This window comes from Abrus precatorius, unplaced genomic scaffold, assembly GCF_003935025.1.
Source record: "Abrus precatorius isolate BTA unplaced genomic scaffold, Abrus_2018 Scaffold4, whole genome shotgun sequence".
Lineage (NCBI taxonomy): Eukaryota > Viridiplantae > Streptophyta > Magnoliopsida > Fabales > Fabaceae > Abrus > Abrus precatorius.
Genome location: NW_020874384.1, coordinates 4,049,495 through 4,063,924, shown reverse-complemented (window position 1 = coordinate 4,063,924; position 14,430 = coordinate 4,049,495). Strand labels below are relative to the sequence as shown.

The 14,430-nt window shown below is 35.2% G+C and overlaps 3 protein-coding genes across 3 annotated transcripts; 2 read left to right on the top strand and 1 right to left on the bottom strand.

Moving 5' to 3' along the window:
* Positions 1 to 1,583: 1,583 nt before the first annotated feature.
* Positions 1,584 to 4,550, top strand: LOC113864418 (probable amidase At4g34880). The gene is made up of 5 exons (XM_027498084.1): positions 1,584 to 2,119; positions 2,655 to 2,869; positions 2,980 to 3,222; positions 3,400 to 3,598; positions 4,091 to 4,550. Exons 1-5 carry the CDS (start codon positions 1,595 to 1,597, stop codon positions 4,451 to 4,453), a joined length of 1,545 nt encoding a protein of 514 aa, XP_027353885.1. The 5' UTR covers positions 1,584 to 1,594; the 3' UTR covers positions 4,454 to 4,550.
* A 2,270-nt stretch (positions 4,551 to 6,820) lies between these two features.
* LOC113864419 (dirigent protein 23) lies at positions 6,821 to 7,422 on the top strand. The gene has a single exon (XM_027498085.1). It carries the CDS (start codon positions 6,850 to 6,852, stop codon positions 7,420 to 7,422), a length of 573 nt encoding a protein of 190 aa, XP_027353886.1. The 5' UTR covers positions 6,821 to 6,849.
* A 1,142-nt stretch (positions 7,423 to 8,564) lies between these two features.
* Positions 8,565 to 12,994, bottom strand: LOC113864417 (translocase of chloroplast 120, chloroplastic). The gene is made up of 2 exons (XM_027498083.1): positions 12,908 to 12,994; positions 8,565 to 12,495 (listed from the first exon to the last, which is right to left on the bottom strand). Exon 2 carries the CDS (start codon positions 12,429 to 12,431, stop codon positions 8,931 to 8,933), a length of 3,501 nt encoding a protein of 1,166 aa, XP_027353884.1. The 5' UTR covers positions 12,432 to 12,495; positions 12,908 to 12,994; the 3' UTR covers positions 8,565 to 8,930.
* Between the last annotated feature and the right edge of the window lie 1,436 nt (positions 12,995 to 14,430).

Here is a 14,430-nt window from a genome sequence, read left to right as displayed (position 1 = left end):
TCAAAAGAATTAAGAACTGTTGTACTTTCAATAAAAAATCATCCTGAAAATTAAAGAACTATACAATATTTCTGGACCATTAGTTCGTGGCATTGTTACAGACAGAGACGACCAATAACGGTCTCACCTGAAGGACCTGTCAGTTGTCCAGTCGATAAACCTTGATTACAGAAATTTCAACATAAATAAAATATAAAATCCAGATCCAAAAGAATATAGTTATAAACGATCAACAATTATATTTCTACTTTCCCATCAAGCTCTGATACCAGAGAGAAAATAGAAAGAGAAGTGCTCTAAGATATTATCTTTATAAGCTTTTCTCCAAGTTTTAATAAAATCTTATTTTTGTCTATTTTTCTTTTCTTCTCTCTCTCTCAGCTGGTTTTGTTCGGACTACCGTCATCCAGCTTTCTTCCCTTTTCCCTCTACTAGATTTGTGTTGGTTTTACCGCCGTATATTTGTTAATCATTTATAACTTTTCAACTAGATCTGGTTATTTGTAGACTTTTTTTTAAAACAAAAAATTTTAAGACATATTTACAAAATTTAAATTGTTTTTACTATAGCCATTAACATCTTATGTTCTCTGTTTCTTTTAAATACAGTATCGTCGAATTATTCTTACTGCCCTTTATATTCTCACAGATCTTACTGCTGCAGCCCCATTCAAAAGAATTAAGAACTATTGTACTTCCAATAAAAAATTATTTTGAAAATTAAAGAACTATATAGTATTTCTGGACCATTAGTTCGTGGCATTGTTACAGACAGGGACGACCAATAACGGTTTCACCTGAAGGGCATGTCAGCTGTCCAGCCGATAAACCTTGGTTACAGAAATTTCAACATAAATAAAATATAAAATCCAAATCCAGAAGAACATAGTTATAAACGATCAATAATTATATTTCTATTTCCCCATGAGGCTCTGATACCAGAGAGAAAATAGAAAGAGAAGTGCTCTAGGATATTATCTTTCTAAGCTTTTCTTTAAGTTTTAATAAAATCTTATTTTTGTCTATTTTTCCTCTCTTCTCTCTCTCAGCTGGTTCTGTTCGAACTACCGTCGTCCAGCTTTTTCCCCTTCTCCCTCTACTAGATTTGTGTTGGTTCTACCGCCGTTCTAGTTTCTTATGTTTTAAATTTTCATATTTATATTTTGCATTTATATATTTCTGCATTTATCATTTTGTAGTTCTGTTACTGTCTACTTTCCTTTTTATATTTCTGTTTCCTTGATCCACTAAAGGGAATTTGGTAGAAACATCTTCCCCATCAACTAAGATGAAGCAGAACCTTCTTCAAAGCAAGATTCCAAAACAAATATCAAAAACATTTATCAAAATAAAGATGATTGTTTCAGGATAGATATTCAAGAATTATGATCCAATTTGACCAATATTATAGAAAATAGTTCTTGTAAGTAAATTAGAATTCTTCGACCATGATGTGAGTCACCCTTTAAATTAGCCATCAGAGAGAAAATAGAAAGAGAAGTGCTCCGAGATATTATCTCTGTAAGCTTTGGATGTGAATAAAAGTCAAACTGAAGCCAAGGATTCCCTTTTCATTTGTTCACAGATAAGAAAAATGGGAAGAGTAAAGTTTTGTGTTGCTCTGATTTTATTTGCAGTGCTTTCGAGTGGTTTGGTTTCTCTCAACGAGTGTTGTGAGCTGAGGATCAATGAGGCGAGCATAGAGGACATCCATGAGGCCTTCAAACGGAAGGAGTTCACGTCCAGTCAACTCGTTGACTATTACTTGCACAGGATCGAGGCCTTCAATCCCATACTTCGCGCAGTATTGGAAGTCAATCCGGACGTGCGAGATCAAGCAAAGCAGGCTGATCGGGAAAGGGAAGAAGATCAGGAGCGTCCATTGCTACATGGGATTCCTGTGCTACTCAAGGACAGCATCAATACCAAGGACAAGCTCAACACCACAGCTGGATCGTATGCCCTGTTAGGGGCAAAGGTTGCACGTGATGCGCACGTGGTGGCCAGGCTTAGAGACGCCGGTGCCATCATTCTGGGCAAAGCTACTCTCTCCGAGTGGTACGGAATTCGCTCCACCACCATGCCTCTGGGTTGGTGCGCTAGAGGTGGACTTGCCAAGGTTAGTAACTCACCATCGTTATTCACTTAATCACTTCTCCTCTTCTACTTTTGTTACAAATAGTTGTTGTGGTTGATTTCTGTCAAATATTTTTATAGTTTTTGAATTGTTGTTTAACCAGTAATATCAATCCATGCTGAACATATCAATTTCATACTAAAACCTTCTGTGACATATTACAGTTCTGTTTTAGATATATATAAAGTAGAAATGCGGAAATTGTGCAAAGCAGAATGTAAAATAGTTACTGTTCTCTTTCGTGTAAAGTGATTTAAATAATTTGTTGTTCACGTGCCTTAACAGAGGATAGCAATTTGATCAACTATTAAAGGCGATTTTCTGCTCAATTAGAAAATTTGATCAAGATAAGCGATTACGCCTATAGATGCCATGATTCACGTATAGTATAGAAGGGGTAGAAGAGTTGCCAACATAACTGTGATGTGCTAACTTAGAATTAGGCATACACTAATGATAGATTATTTCATTTAAATAGTGTATAATTAGTTAATTAATTTATCTATTTTACAAGTAGAATCCTTATGTGGAGTCGGAAAGTCCATGTGGGTCTAGTTCTGGATCAGCCATTTCTGTGGCAACAAACATGGTTGCAGTTTCTTTGGGGACTGAAACCGGTAGCTCCATTATCTGTCCAGCTGATCACAATTCGGTAGTGGGACTCAAACCCACAGTTGGACTCACTAGTAGGGCTGGTGTTGTACCAATTTCACCTCGTCAAGATACAATTGGGTAAGAAATTGCTTCATTTTGACAATGCCCAGAACCTTTTATTTTTCTTGAATCCATTGTATATAAATGTTCTATTTGAATTTTCAATCTTGTTTTATATTTTTCCATAGGCCGATATGTAGGACAGTTTCAGATGCAGTTCATGTACTTGATGTAATTGTTGGGTTTGACCCAAGAGATTATGAAGCAACAAAGTCAGCAGCCAAGTTTATACCCCCTGGTGGTTATAAGCAATTCCTCAAAAAAGATGGGCTCAAAGGAAAGAAGTTAGGTGTTGTGAGAAATCCATTTTTTAATCCTTATAATGGCTCCAATGCCATTTCCATCTTTGAGCATCATCTAAATGTGTTAAGGTAAAAATAAAATTCACATTAATGTTGATGCATGCTCATTGTTTGCTTTAAATATTATTAACTCTTTTGTCTTTACTAAGGTTTATTGGCACATATTATCGACCCTTTCAAATTTCATATATCGTAAGTCATAACATTGAGAATATGTTGATTTTTTTTATTTTTTTTTAATTCAAGGCAAAGAGGCGCAACAGTGGTAGATAATTTGGAAATGGAAAATTCTAGCATCCTTCTCAACCCCTTTCAAGGTAGTGAACTTAAACTCTTGTTGGCAGAGTTCAAGTTGTCCATCAACAATTATTTGCAAGAGCTCGTTTACTCTCCTGTGAGATCATTAGCTGAGATTATCAAATTCAACATTAATTATCCTAATTTGGTAAGTATATACTATCATTTTTAGATGGAGAGTAGCGTGGAATGAGATTTTCTTATTAGTCACAAATAGAACCTACTTAAATTTTTTTAATTATGTAACAAATTTCCATATATTTGATTATCAAATATCAATTTAATTTTTGTGAATAAGATTCTCGATAAAATAGTCTAATTAAATTTTAAATATTTTCAAGGACTTTATATATTAAAATACACTTTCTTAAAAGTGAATTAACATGTGTTATTCTAATATCTTTTACTTTAAAATTTAATCTTAAATTATTTTAAATAAATTATGTATACGTACTTTATTATTTTAAATATTTGTCTCTTAATCTAGTTTTTTTATTTTCTTAAAAATGATTATACACATTTCATATAATTTTTAAAAAATATATATTATAATACTTGCTGGTATCATTTGCAAAGCATTAAAAGAATTTTGGCAAAAATTTGATATTACAATAATAATTTGTGTTCACTTCTTTTTTAGGAAAAGACAAATGAGTATGGTCAGGATAGCTTTATTGCATCAGAAATGACCAAAGGCATTGGAGAGGGTGAAATTGAGGAAATAAAGTTGCTGAAGCAATTATCACAAAAAGGGTTTGAGAAGCTAATGAAGGAGAATGAATTGGATGCTCTAGTGACTATAGGTTCCAATGCTTCAATGGTGCTATCTGTTGAAGGCTATCCTGCAATCACAGTCCCAGCTGGGTATTATAGAAATGGAATGCCATTCGGAATCTATTTTGGAGGGTTAAAGGGAACAGAGCCTAAACTAATTGAAATTGCTTATGACTTTGAACAAGCTACTAAGACAAGGAAGCCACCTACCCGCTTTTCATTTACTTGAACAAATTTGCATATTTGGACTCTTTTTCCCTTTAATAAGGGTTCAATTGTACTCATCGTGCACTCATGTTTGATGTATCCTAAGTAAAGTTGTCTTTATCAAAACTTCAGATTATTTTATAAATAACTCAGGCTTAAATAAATTATTTTAATCTTTAAAAATATTTTTATTTTATGAAAAATAATTTTAATTCTTACATTTAAAAGATTATTTCTTTTTTCTTTTTTTTGATAAAATATTAATAGATTAAGAAAGTCTAACCACACTTATAATCAAAACATACTAAATATCAGAAGCATTACAACAATGTAATATTCATATGTTTGATGCATTGTAACAATGAATTTCAAATGTGATTGAAAAAAAAGATAAATATAAAATAAATGGTAAATAAATAAATAAAGATTCAACAGAAAAATTAACATAAAAAAACAAAAAATCTATCATATATGAATAATAACTTCACAAAAGAAAAAAAATTATTAAAAAAAGACAAAGAAAAAGAAAAATCCACGTAAGGAGGTTGGAGCCCCCACAAAGGGAAGCTTCTGAAGATACTATGTCAATGACCCTACTTCTAAACTGAGAAAATGTTTAGATTTTCTTGAAGATTTAATTTCTTTTTATGTTTTTGACATATAATCCTTCATTCATGCATATGATTTATGTTTGTTGGTACATATCCATGTCTAGGTCTATTCAAAGAAACATTTTGGAAGGTTAATTTTTTGAAATATTTATTAATAAAATTAGAAGGACTTAAAATATAAAAAATATACAATTTTTCTCACACACAAAAATTACAACCCTATCACTCAACCTTTTCACCCCCAAGCTCCACCCCTGCCCCGAACAAAAAATCAGACAAATTTAGGTGTGACTGTATAAAAATAAGTGTCTTAGTACAGTATTGATATTAATTCAGGAAGCAAATACTCAAATTTCATCAAAGATGGTCTCAAATTTTATCTTCCCGATAAAAAGAAGAAAGAAAACATACTATGAATAATTCGGATAAAATTATTTTAAAAAATTAAGACATATAATGAAAGGACGTGAATTAAAATCAATAAGAGATTTTAGTACAATTTAAGTAAATTTTTAGAGAAATTTTTGTTAAAAATAATATAAAATTATTTTTTTATAATTTAAAGATAATTTTTATTTTTTTTACTTTTAAAAAGAACAAGAGAAGGTGTCTTTGGAATTTGCAGGTGTTTTCTTGGTCACCACCGCGGCACCGACGTTACCGCTAGAGATAGGAAGGTAGGTGTTTTCATTTTGATAGAATGACTTAATTAAGCACTTTTTTAGTATCATCTTGAAGTCAACATTTTCACCTTTAACATGGGCCTCAGTTGTAATATGCTACCTTTTGATTCCGAGACTTTGCTTAAAAGAGTACTTTAGGTTGACCAAAAATTAAGACTAGCTTGCTTTAAAAAATAATTAAGCTTAAATAATTTGAAATTAACAAATATATTTTTTACAAAGACAGTGTACGTTTAAATGAAAAGATTCATATACTCGTACCTTAAAGTTTTGAGTGAAGATTTAAGGTCAAGTTTATTATTATATAATTTTTCTCAATTTGTATTTAAATAAATATTTTTCATACTACCAAGCACGGTTAATAAAATTAAGTTATGCTATATTCTCTTATTAATTATATATTATTTCTTGTTGATCCCTTTAATATTTTATGAAATATATATCAAATAAAAATATAGATGCATTTAATCCTCTGAAAACATAAAATATATTTAACCTTTGTATTCAATAAAAAAAGAATATGTAGGAGAATAATTTTAAAGGGTTTAGAATTATTCAATAAAATTACACATCATAATCATAAGTTAAAATAAACTTTTCGAAATATTTCCTCAATCCATTGAAGGGGAAGAATGTCTAGTGCCTAGCTACCTAACAATTGACATCGTAATTTAGAACCTTCTCAAAAAAATTCAATACAAAATAGCATTGGCATAAATTATTCAGCTTTAGGCCATGTGCCGAAGTTCTTGAAGCACTACCAATTACAATATTCAAAACCACCATTTTATCAACCTGTCTCATGTTTTCTCCGGTTGATAAAGCAGCTTAACGACCACGCCACCGCCATTAATTCAAAAAGAAATAGCAAGCATGCGCGAGTGGACCCCTTCGACCTTGAAAAACCAATGTTGCTAAGCGACCTTTTGAGTTTTTGTTGAGCAGAAACAAAATCTTCTAGCACGTACCCAACAACATATCTAGAAAAAGTCTACCACAACTGAAAAATGGAAAGAAGAAATGCTACCGTGACCCATTTATATAAACAAGGCACACATGGAAAAGGAAAAGCCACAGCCACAGCCCTGGAGAAGAGGAAGGAGATCACAAGACAAGGATCAAATATGCTAAAGCAAAGCGTGCTGGTGATGGTGCTTACGATAACTATAATGGGTGCAATGCCACTCACCCAAAGCTTAAAACTGAAGGCAGGGAATTGGGGTGCAAGTTTTGAAGGGGAGAATAAGGAGACAGTGACGAACCTGCAATTTTTCTTCCACGACACGCTCAGTGGGAAAAACCCAAGTGCGGTTCAGGTGGCTCAACCGGTCGACAAAAACAAGTCATTCACGACACTGTTCGGGGCAATCATGATGGCGGATGACCCGCTAACCGAGACATCAGACCTGACGTCCAAGTTAGTGGGCCGGGCCCAAGGGCTTTATGGATCGTCGTGTCAGCAGGAGATCGGGCTTTTGATGGCCATGAGTTTCTCCTTCACAGACGGCCCATATAATGGTAGCTCGTTTGCCCTTATGGGAAAAAACTCCGCCATGAACCCAGTCCGTGAGATGCCCATTGTGGGTGGCACGGGCCTATTCCGTATGGCACGTGGCTATGCCCTTGCCAAGACTCACTGGCTCGATCCCACCACCGGCGATGCTATTGTCGGCTACAACGTTACACTAGTTCATTAAACTTGCGTTGCTCAACTACTTTTTATTTTTAATACGAATCATTGAATAATATTATTAGTTTAAACGGCTTAAATTTCGCCCATGTTTCTTTGATATATATACATGTAGTTAATAGTTTTTCTGTTTCATGTATCCCCCTGTCGTCAGGTTTTCTTTTTGCGCTAGCACACACCAGGACACATGTTGGGCTTCATCAATCAATAAAATCTTTATTTTGTTTCTGTCATTTTCCCAACCAATACGAACATTTTGGTTTTTGCGTTGTCTTGGGTTGCTACGTCTTTTATGTGTTGGATTGTTGTTATGATATCCCGTGACCTTTTAAGAATATCTAATCAAACATTTATAATCTACCTAAGGGTGTGCTTTGTATCTACGAAAATAACTATCTAAAACGCAAATATTGTTAACCGCGGGAAATCAACAGGGAAGCATTGTAGTGGCATGGGGGTTTGATAAAGCTTCGTCGCAGTGAAGACTTGTCACTTTAGGGTATTGAAACTTTACCTCAATATGTTTCACAGATCACATGGCATGCTCGCGGCAAATGTCAAGGTTAGTTGATGTGTAAAACTAAAAGGGGACATATTACATCTCCCTAAAGTATTATAATTTAAATGTGCTCGAGAGTGACTCTTGAAGATTTGCATTACATGACGATAAAAAGCAACCATTACTTGACTTGGCCATAGGTGACCCCCAATGAGCTTACACATTCGAATAGGATAATGCATTAATTGATGACATTTCGCTTGAAATACTTCAAAACTGGGACGAAATGAACCCTCGTCACGAAGTTTTATTTTTGTCCAGCTTGTCGTGTACTGCTTGTTAGTATGCTTGCCGACTATTTGCCCGCATCAATGACTACCACAAAAGACCGAGAAGGGAAAAAAATGGCCCAATAGAGGATCAATAATTCTTGGAAAAAATGTTTCTGCACGATTCAAGAATGTTATCTTTTACTGACCCAAAAAAAAAAAAAAGTACTCTTTCAAGGACCCAAGGCAAGGCATGTGATCTTTTGGAACTTTGTTGGCAGAGAGTTCCTAATGACATTTTCTAATAATTTAAAGTAGCAGCAGCATTAATTTGGATGTATCAAAGGTGTAACGTTCAAAATCAACAAGCAAAAATTATATGCAAGGCAGTAGTACTAAGAGAACGGGTAATAGAATATGGAGAAACCGAGAAAATACAAGTAACAGCATTCTAAGCCAGAGCAGAAGAATTTACAAGGTCATAAGTATGTATGCAGAAGACAAGAATAAAAAAGATGCAATTCTTGTAGTCCAGTAGCATAAGTAACAAAAACACCAAAAGAGAATAGCTAACAAAGGAAACTACTGCTATGACCAAATAAGACGTACTTTTGGGTATATAGAAAACATAAAATCGCAACTCAGTATCACTCAATTTATGGCGACCAGCAAAAGATGCCATCTTGGAGTAATTCCCTATTACCGCGCAAGTGTTGCAGCTTAAATGACGTAATACTTTCATCATCACTATTGACCAAATTGCAATTGTTGAGGATAACCAACTAGCTTCTTTAGGAGAGGGATGAGACCAATCAAAGCAATTTGAAGTTGTTCTGAACTATTTAATCGAATGCTTATTTGTCCTGCTCCTCGGTTGTTCAAATTTGCCCGGGCAACGAGGTTTGTAAATCGTCCAACTGGGATCTGGGATTGCACATTGCAACCAACAGCAAGATCTCCATGCCAATCCATAACAGAAATCCCAAGCGTGGATAAGAAACGCCCAAGAGGATAATCTTTATCTCTCAATTGAGCCTCCAAACTGCCACCATAAGCAATGTCGCCACGCCCTGCCATTGCACCACCACTAATAACCAGCTTGAATCGCTTATTAGCAACCAATTTGTCTTCAATCTTCATTCCAGCTGATAAGGCATCACCGAGAAGAGTAAATGAGAGACCAGCAGTTGCGTTATTTCTTCTAAAATTAGTAAATCTTGTTTCACTGCGTAATGTATAAGCTAAGTCCTTCCCAACAGTCTGCATATCAAAACCTAATGTAGTTGCTTTGCCTTCACCATGCTTAACTGAACTGGTTATTTCCATCTGAACATTAGCATCCTTTTTATCCTTAGTAACCTGACCAGTGAACGATAAAGGTATCTTATCCCTGACAACAAACAGTCTTTCTACATTTAACCCTTCATAACCCACATCATGATCCCAACCATGAGTTTCAAGAACAGGTCTCACAAGCCACTGGTTTGATGAATCAAGATAACGATACCGGTGTGTAGGGTTATCAGAATCAAAAGAAGCAGGCAAGGCCAAATCTGGCATAGGAACAGGAACAGAAGCTGCACCGCCACTTTCTTCTTCCACATTCTCACTATAGTCACTTGGCAGATCTTTGGCTGTTTCTGCCATTTTCTTCATCATCTTCCGTCGCTTTTTTTCTTCCTTCAATTGTTTCTTCATTAAAAGCTTCTCTCTATACTCTAACTCATCAAAATATGCTTTCTTCTGAGCTTTAGACAGCTTTTCCACCTGGGCCTTTGTTAAAGGTTTAAATGGTGGCAAGTCATCAAGTTCAGTTTCATCGTCAGATTCTGATGATTCATCAAGGTCATCATCAAGGCCGTCCTCATCACCAAACTGCTCCTCTGGCAATTTTAATTGTGGTCTTGATTGGAGAAGGGTTGACAAAAGAAAAGGTAATGGAGGCGCTCTTGCTCGAGCTATATAAGGCTTCCCAGGTGGACTATCTTGTAACTTGAGAAGGGCATTTGCTTCAGCCAGAATTTTAGAGGCAAAAGATAGAAGTAACAAATGAGGTTTCCAAACCTGGCCATTTGGCAACACTCTCTGGCCAGCCCTATTTGTTCTACAAGCAGTGTGGTTCTCCACCAATGATACAGGATTCATGAGACGCACATCACCGGCTGCTTGACGTATGGCTTTCTGTACAACAAGAGAACGCTGAGTAACAAACATGTCATAACTGGAAGCAGTACCATTAGGGCCCTCTGGTGGAGCAGATGCTGCATGAGTCAAAACCACGATGGCATTGAACCAAATGGATGGCCCAAAAATTTCAGTAATTGTGCGTAAGAGTGGCATATCACTAAAATCCCTGCTCTGCATATCCAATCTATCAAGATACAACACAATATCAGGTGGTGTTTTCTTAATAAAGTGCTTAACAGAGTGCAGAATCTTTTCATTACTTCGCTGGTCTGACCAGGAAGGCAACAGTCCTGGTGTATCAATGACCCGTACCCTAATGCCCTGCACTGTTCCCACAACATCCTGAACCTTCTTTGTTCCCATATGAAAAGCACTAGTATTAAACTTAACCTCATCAAAAATAGAATTGATGGTAGCACTTTTACCAACTCCTGTCTTTCCAAGAACCATTATTGTACAAGAGAAATCAAGTGGCTCCTGACCTGCTGCTTCAAGCTGCTCCGCCATTGCACTTGCACGATCAAAACTAAAAGCACCAACACGCCCCCCATTCCTTCCTCTGAGTTGCTCAGCCAGTCCTAATCTATACAGAACTTGAGCTACAACAACATTGTGGGGTGTTTGCCCAAGCCTATGAGCTAGTCGTAAAAACTTCACCCTGATCATCTGAAGTTTCTCCCGCGTCTCATCATACTCTTCAGCCTCCCCACTCGAGGAGTCTTCCATTTGCTGGGACTGAGCATTAGATACAGTACCATTTGCACGAGGCTGCTGTACTACCCGAGATGCCGGTTCCAGTAATGGGGCTGCCCGGCCAAGACCAGCTGGATGAACTGGAGGGGATCCAGCACCAGCAGATTTTTCAGATGAAGAAGAAATTCCTGCAGGAGGCTGAACGTTTTGTTCTCTAGTCAATTGAGTGGTTTCCTTCTCTTGTATATTTTTCCCCTGTTTCTTTTCAGGCTCCTCAACCACAGAAGACTTGTCAGAATGCCTATGTTGTTCATCAGGAATCAAAGATTGATAATCCTTATTATTTGCTTCCTTTGGATCAGCTGCACTAGCCTGAACAGGCTGTGTCTCCTCAGTAGACGAATTTTCCAAAAGGCTTCCAGCTTGAGCATCCTCATTTCCATAATCTCTTGATTCAGTACTCTGAATGCCACATACACCCATTTCTTCGCCATTTCTATCCTCATGGCTTATATTAGTGCCAAGAGAATCATCATCCTTCATCTCACTATTTACTTCACCATGATGTTCTACATTCATATGAGCTAAATTGTCAAGTACTTCTGGGCATGTATCATCTTGAATCTCACTAGAAGGTTCACTTGAAGCATTTAACTTTACCTCTATCTTGTCATGTTTAAGTTCAGGATCTGAGACACTGTCCTTCAAATTGGTAGCAACAGAACCTTGGTTTGTAATCACCTCGTTACATTCAGATTCAGATTCAGCATTAGACTCATCAGCAACATAGTCCACCTTGTCTATGCTTCCGGTTTCCATGTTTGTGCCACCATTTTCTCTAGGAGTCATGAATTCAGAATCATCAATTTCAGTCCTGTCATTCATCAATTCAGAGTTTCCATCCACCATGGCTCCATTCTCCTTAGCTAACATCTCTCCATCAGTAATTAAGTCAGATTCTTCCTTTCCATCACTCCAATCGTTACTCTTCACATTATCATCCCTCGTACCATGGGACTCATCACAAAATTCTCCATCTACGGGACCTCCAGAATCAACACCATTCAGATGAACACTATCAATCCCCTGCCCATCCCTTTCCAAGTCCAGTGTAGCAGTTAAATCAGTCTCCCCAAGTTTCCCAGACTCAGTATCAACCCCAGTAGCATCCTCTTGGTCACCCGGCTCCTGGGCAGCATCCGGATTTTCATCCACCAAAGCTGAAGTCAATGCACTACCAGTGTCAGTATCTTCGTGCTTATCAACAACACAATCGCCCGGATAGAGTTTGGATCCCCGATCATGCAATTGCTCCTCCGGCTCCATTGCCTCCTCATAAACCTCGTCTACTTCTAAATCCTTCAACATGTCAGGCTCCGCTATACTCTCTTCGGAAACCCCTTCCGCCACTCTCTTGCTCTCTCCCTCCCCTCTGCCATCAAAACCATCAACCCCATGATCCATAACAAATCCACGATATCACTTAAAAGCCCTAGATTCATCAAAACATGGAAAGGAAAATTCAGAAACCACGAAAATGGTAAGAAAAGAGAGGGACGGCGGAACGAAGTATGGAAACATCAAGATTATTATTATTCACGATTGCAAGTTTCAACAATAATAATTAATTAAAATCGATGCCCAATATAACATTAAACGTTGCAAATAGAGGACACAATAACGAACAATTAAAAAGAAATGCTAATGGTGCAGAGTAATAAATTAACAGAAAAGAGTAATGAGAAGGAAGTCCATAGTGGTGGATTGGATTAGGGTTTATCATAAAATCAAGTAGAACGAAAAAAAGCATTAGATAAAAAGCAGATAATAGCAGAAATGCTAACCTGTATATGGCTGGATTAGAGAGATAGAGAGAGGAGAGAGAAGTGTGTAAAAAGGGTGAGTAGTGAATTAGGGTGAAATGATAAGAAAGGGAGAAAGTGTATTCATAACATGAGCGTGTAGGTGTAGCAATGGCAATTGAAGTGAAGTAGAGTGAAATAAAAAGATAAGGACCGATGAACGGGTGGAGATGGGGGTGAGGGATATAGATCGGACGGTGGGGAGTGGCGCATAGGAATCATCGTCAAATGCGCCAATCATGGTGACGTGGATGAAAAGCGGAATAAAGGGATTTCCTGATTTAGATTTGATCATGTGGCGTGCAAAACCTTGCGTTTCACATGGGTAAGTTGAGTGGCAGATCTCTACCGTCCCTCGATGTTGACACTTCCAACTTTGATTATAGAGAATAACACCCCAACGCACCATTATTGAATCACGGAAGCTAATCAATGCTTCCATTTTTCGGGAATACTTTTTTTTTTTTTTTTGCTTTTTCAGATGTTGCTTTTTTTTTTATGTTATTCAATTCATTTAATGTAAAATTAGTAAATTTCTCATTTATTATATAATTATTTTAAATTTTTCAATAGAATTTTAAATTAAAAATAAATAAAAAATAGTACAAATTTCTGTTATCAATATGAATATTTATTTTATTAAATAACAACAAATTAAAGATATAAGATATTTAAAAATTAATTAATTAATTAATTAGAATCAAAATACATCATTTTTATTAATATAATACACCGATTTCAAAAATTAACATTGACTAAGATTTATAATTATTTAAATTAAAAGAGCCAATGAAAAAGGAAGTTATATGGCTTTAATGTGAAAAGAAATATATCCTAAAAATATCTTCACGTTATTTGGAAATAAAAATAAATTCATAATGTATTATTAGTATTTTTAAGTTTTAACTTTAAATTCAAGTCATATTTTATGTCATAAAACATGATATTTAAATATATGAATTTTTTATCTATATTTTGAATTTTCTTTATTGAGACAAGGTAGTTTAATTAAATAGCTTTTTAAAATTTGTAATTATTTATTCAATAAAAATATATTTAATTGTCTTTACATATTTTTTATTCTTTATAATTTAACATGTTAAACTATTAATAATTTATTAATAGGATATTGATTCAGAGACTTTTATATTTTTTAATAAATTTTATAATAAATTGTTAAAATAATATTAAAAAAAAACAATTTATTAGTCTAAAATCTTTCGTCACATCATTGTGAGTTTTATCCACGCAAAGAATAAAATTTCATTTTTTTATATTAAGTTTTACATGTGAAAGAGATAAAATTAAGATTAAAACATATGACTCAATTGTATTAAATTTTGCACATTAGATAGATAATTTTTTTTTAAAAGAGTTTCATCTAAAGAGTATAAAAAATTATTATTATTATTATTTTTAAAGGAAAAGTTGGTAAGGAAAACTTATTTTTTTATTATAAAAAAATGAACATAGGCTTATGATTAACCTCGAAAATGTTGCTAAAC

Bases quoted from the DNA above. Each gene is read 5' to 3' on its own strand.
- LOC113864418 (XM_027498084.1), top strand. From the start codon at position 1,595: ATGGGAAGAGTAAAGTTTTGTGTTGCTCTGATTTTATTTGCAGTGCTT. The intron at 2,870-2,979 runs GTAAGAAATTGC...ATTTTTCCATAG, and splicing joins CCTCGTCAAGATACAATTGG to GCCGATATGTAGGACAGTTT. The intron at 3,223-3,399 runs GTAAAAATAAAA...TTTTAATTCAAG, and splicing joins CATCATCTAAATGTGTTAAG to GCAAAGAGGCGCAACAGTGG.
- LOC113864419 (XM_027498085.1), top strand. From the start codon at position 6,850: ATGCTAAAGCAAAGCGTGCTGGTGATGGTGCTTACGATAACTATAATG.
- LOC113864417 (XM_027498083.1), bottom strand. From the start codon at position 12,431: ATGTTGAAGGATTTAGAAGTAGACGAGGTTTATGAGGAGGCAATGGAG.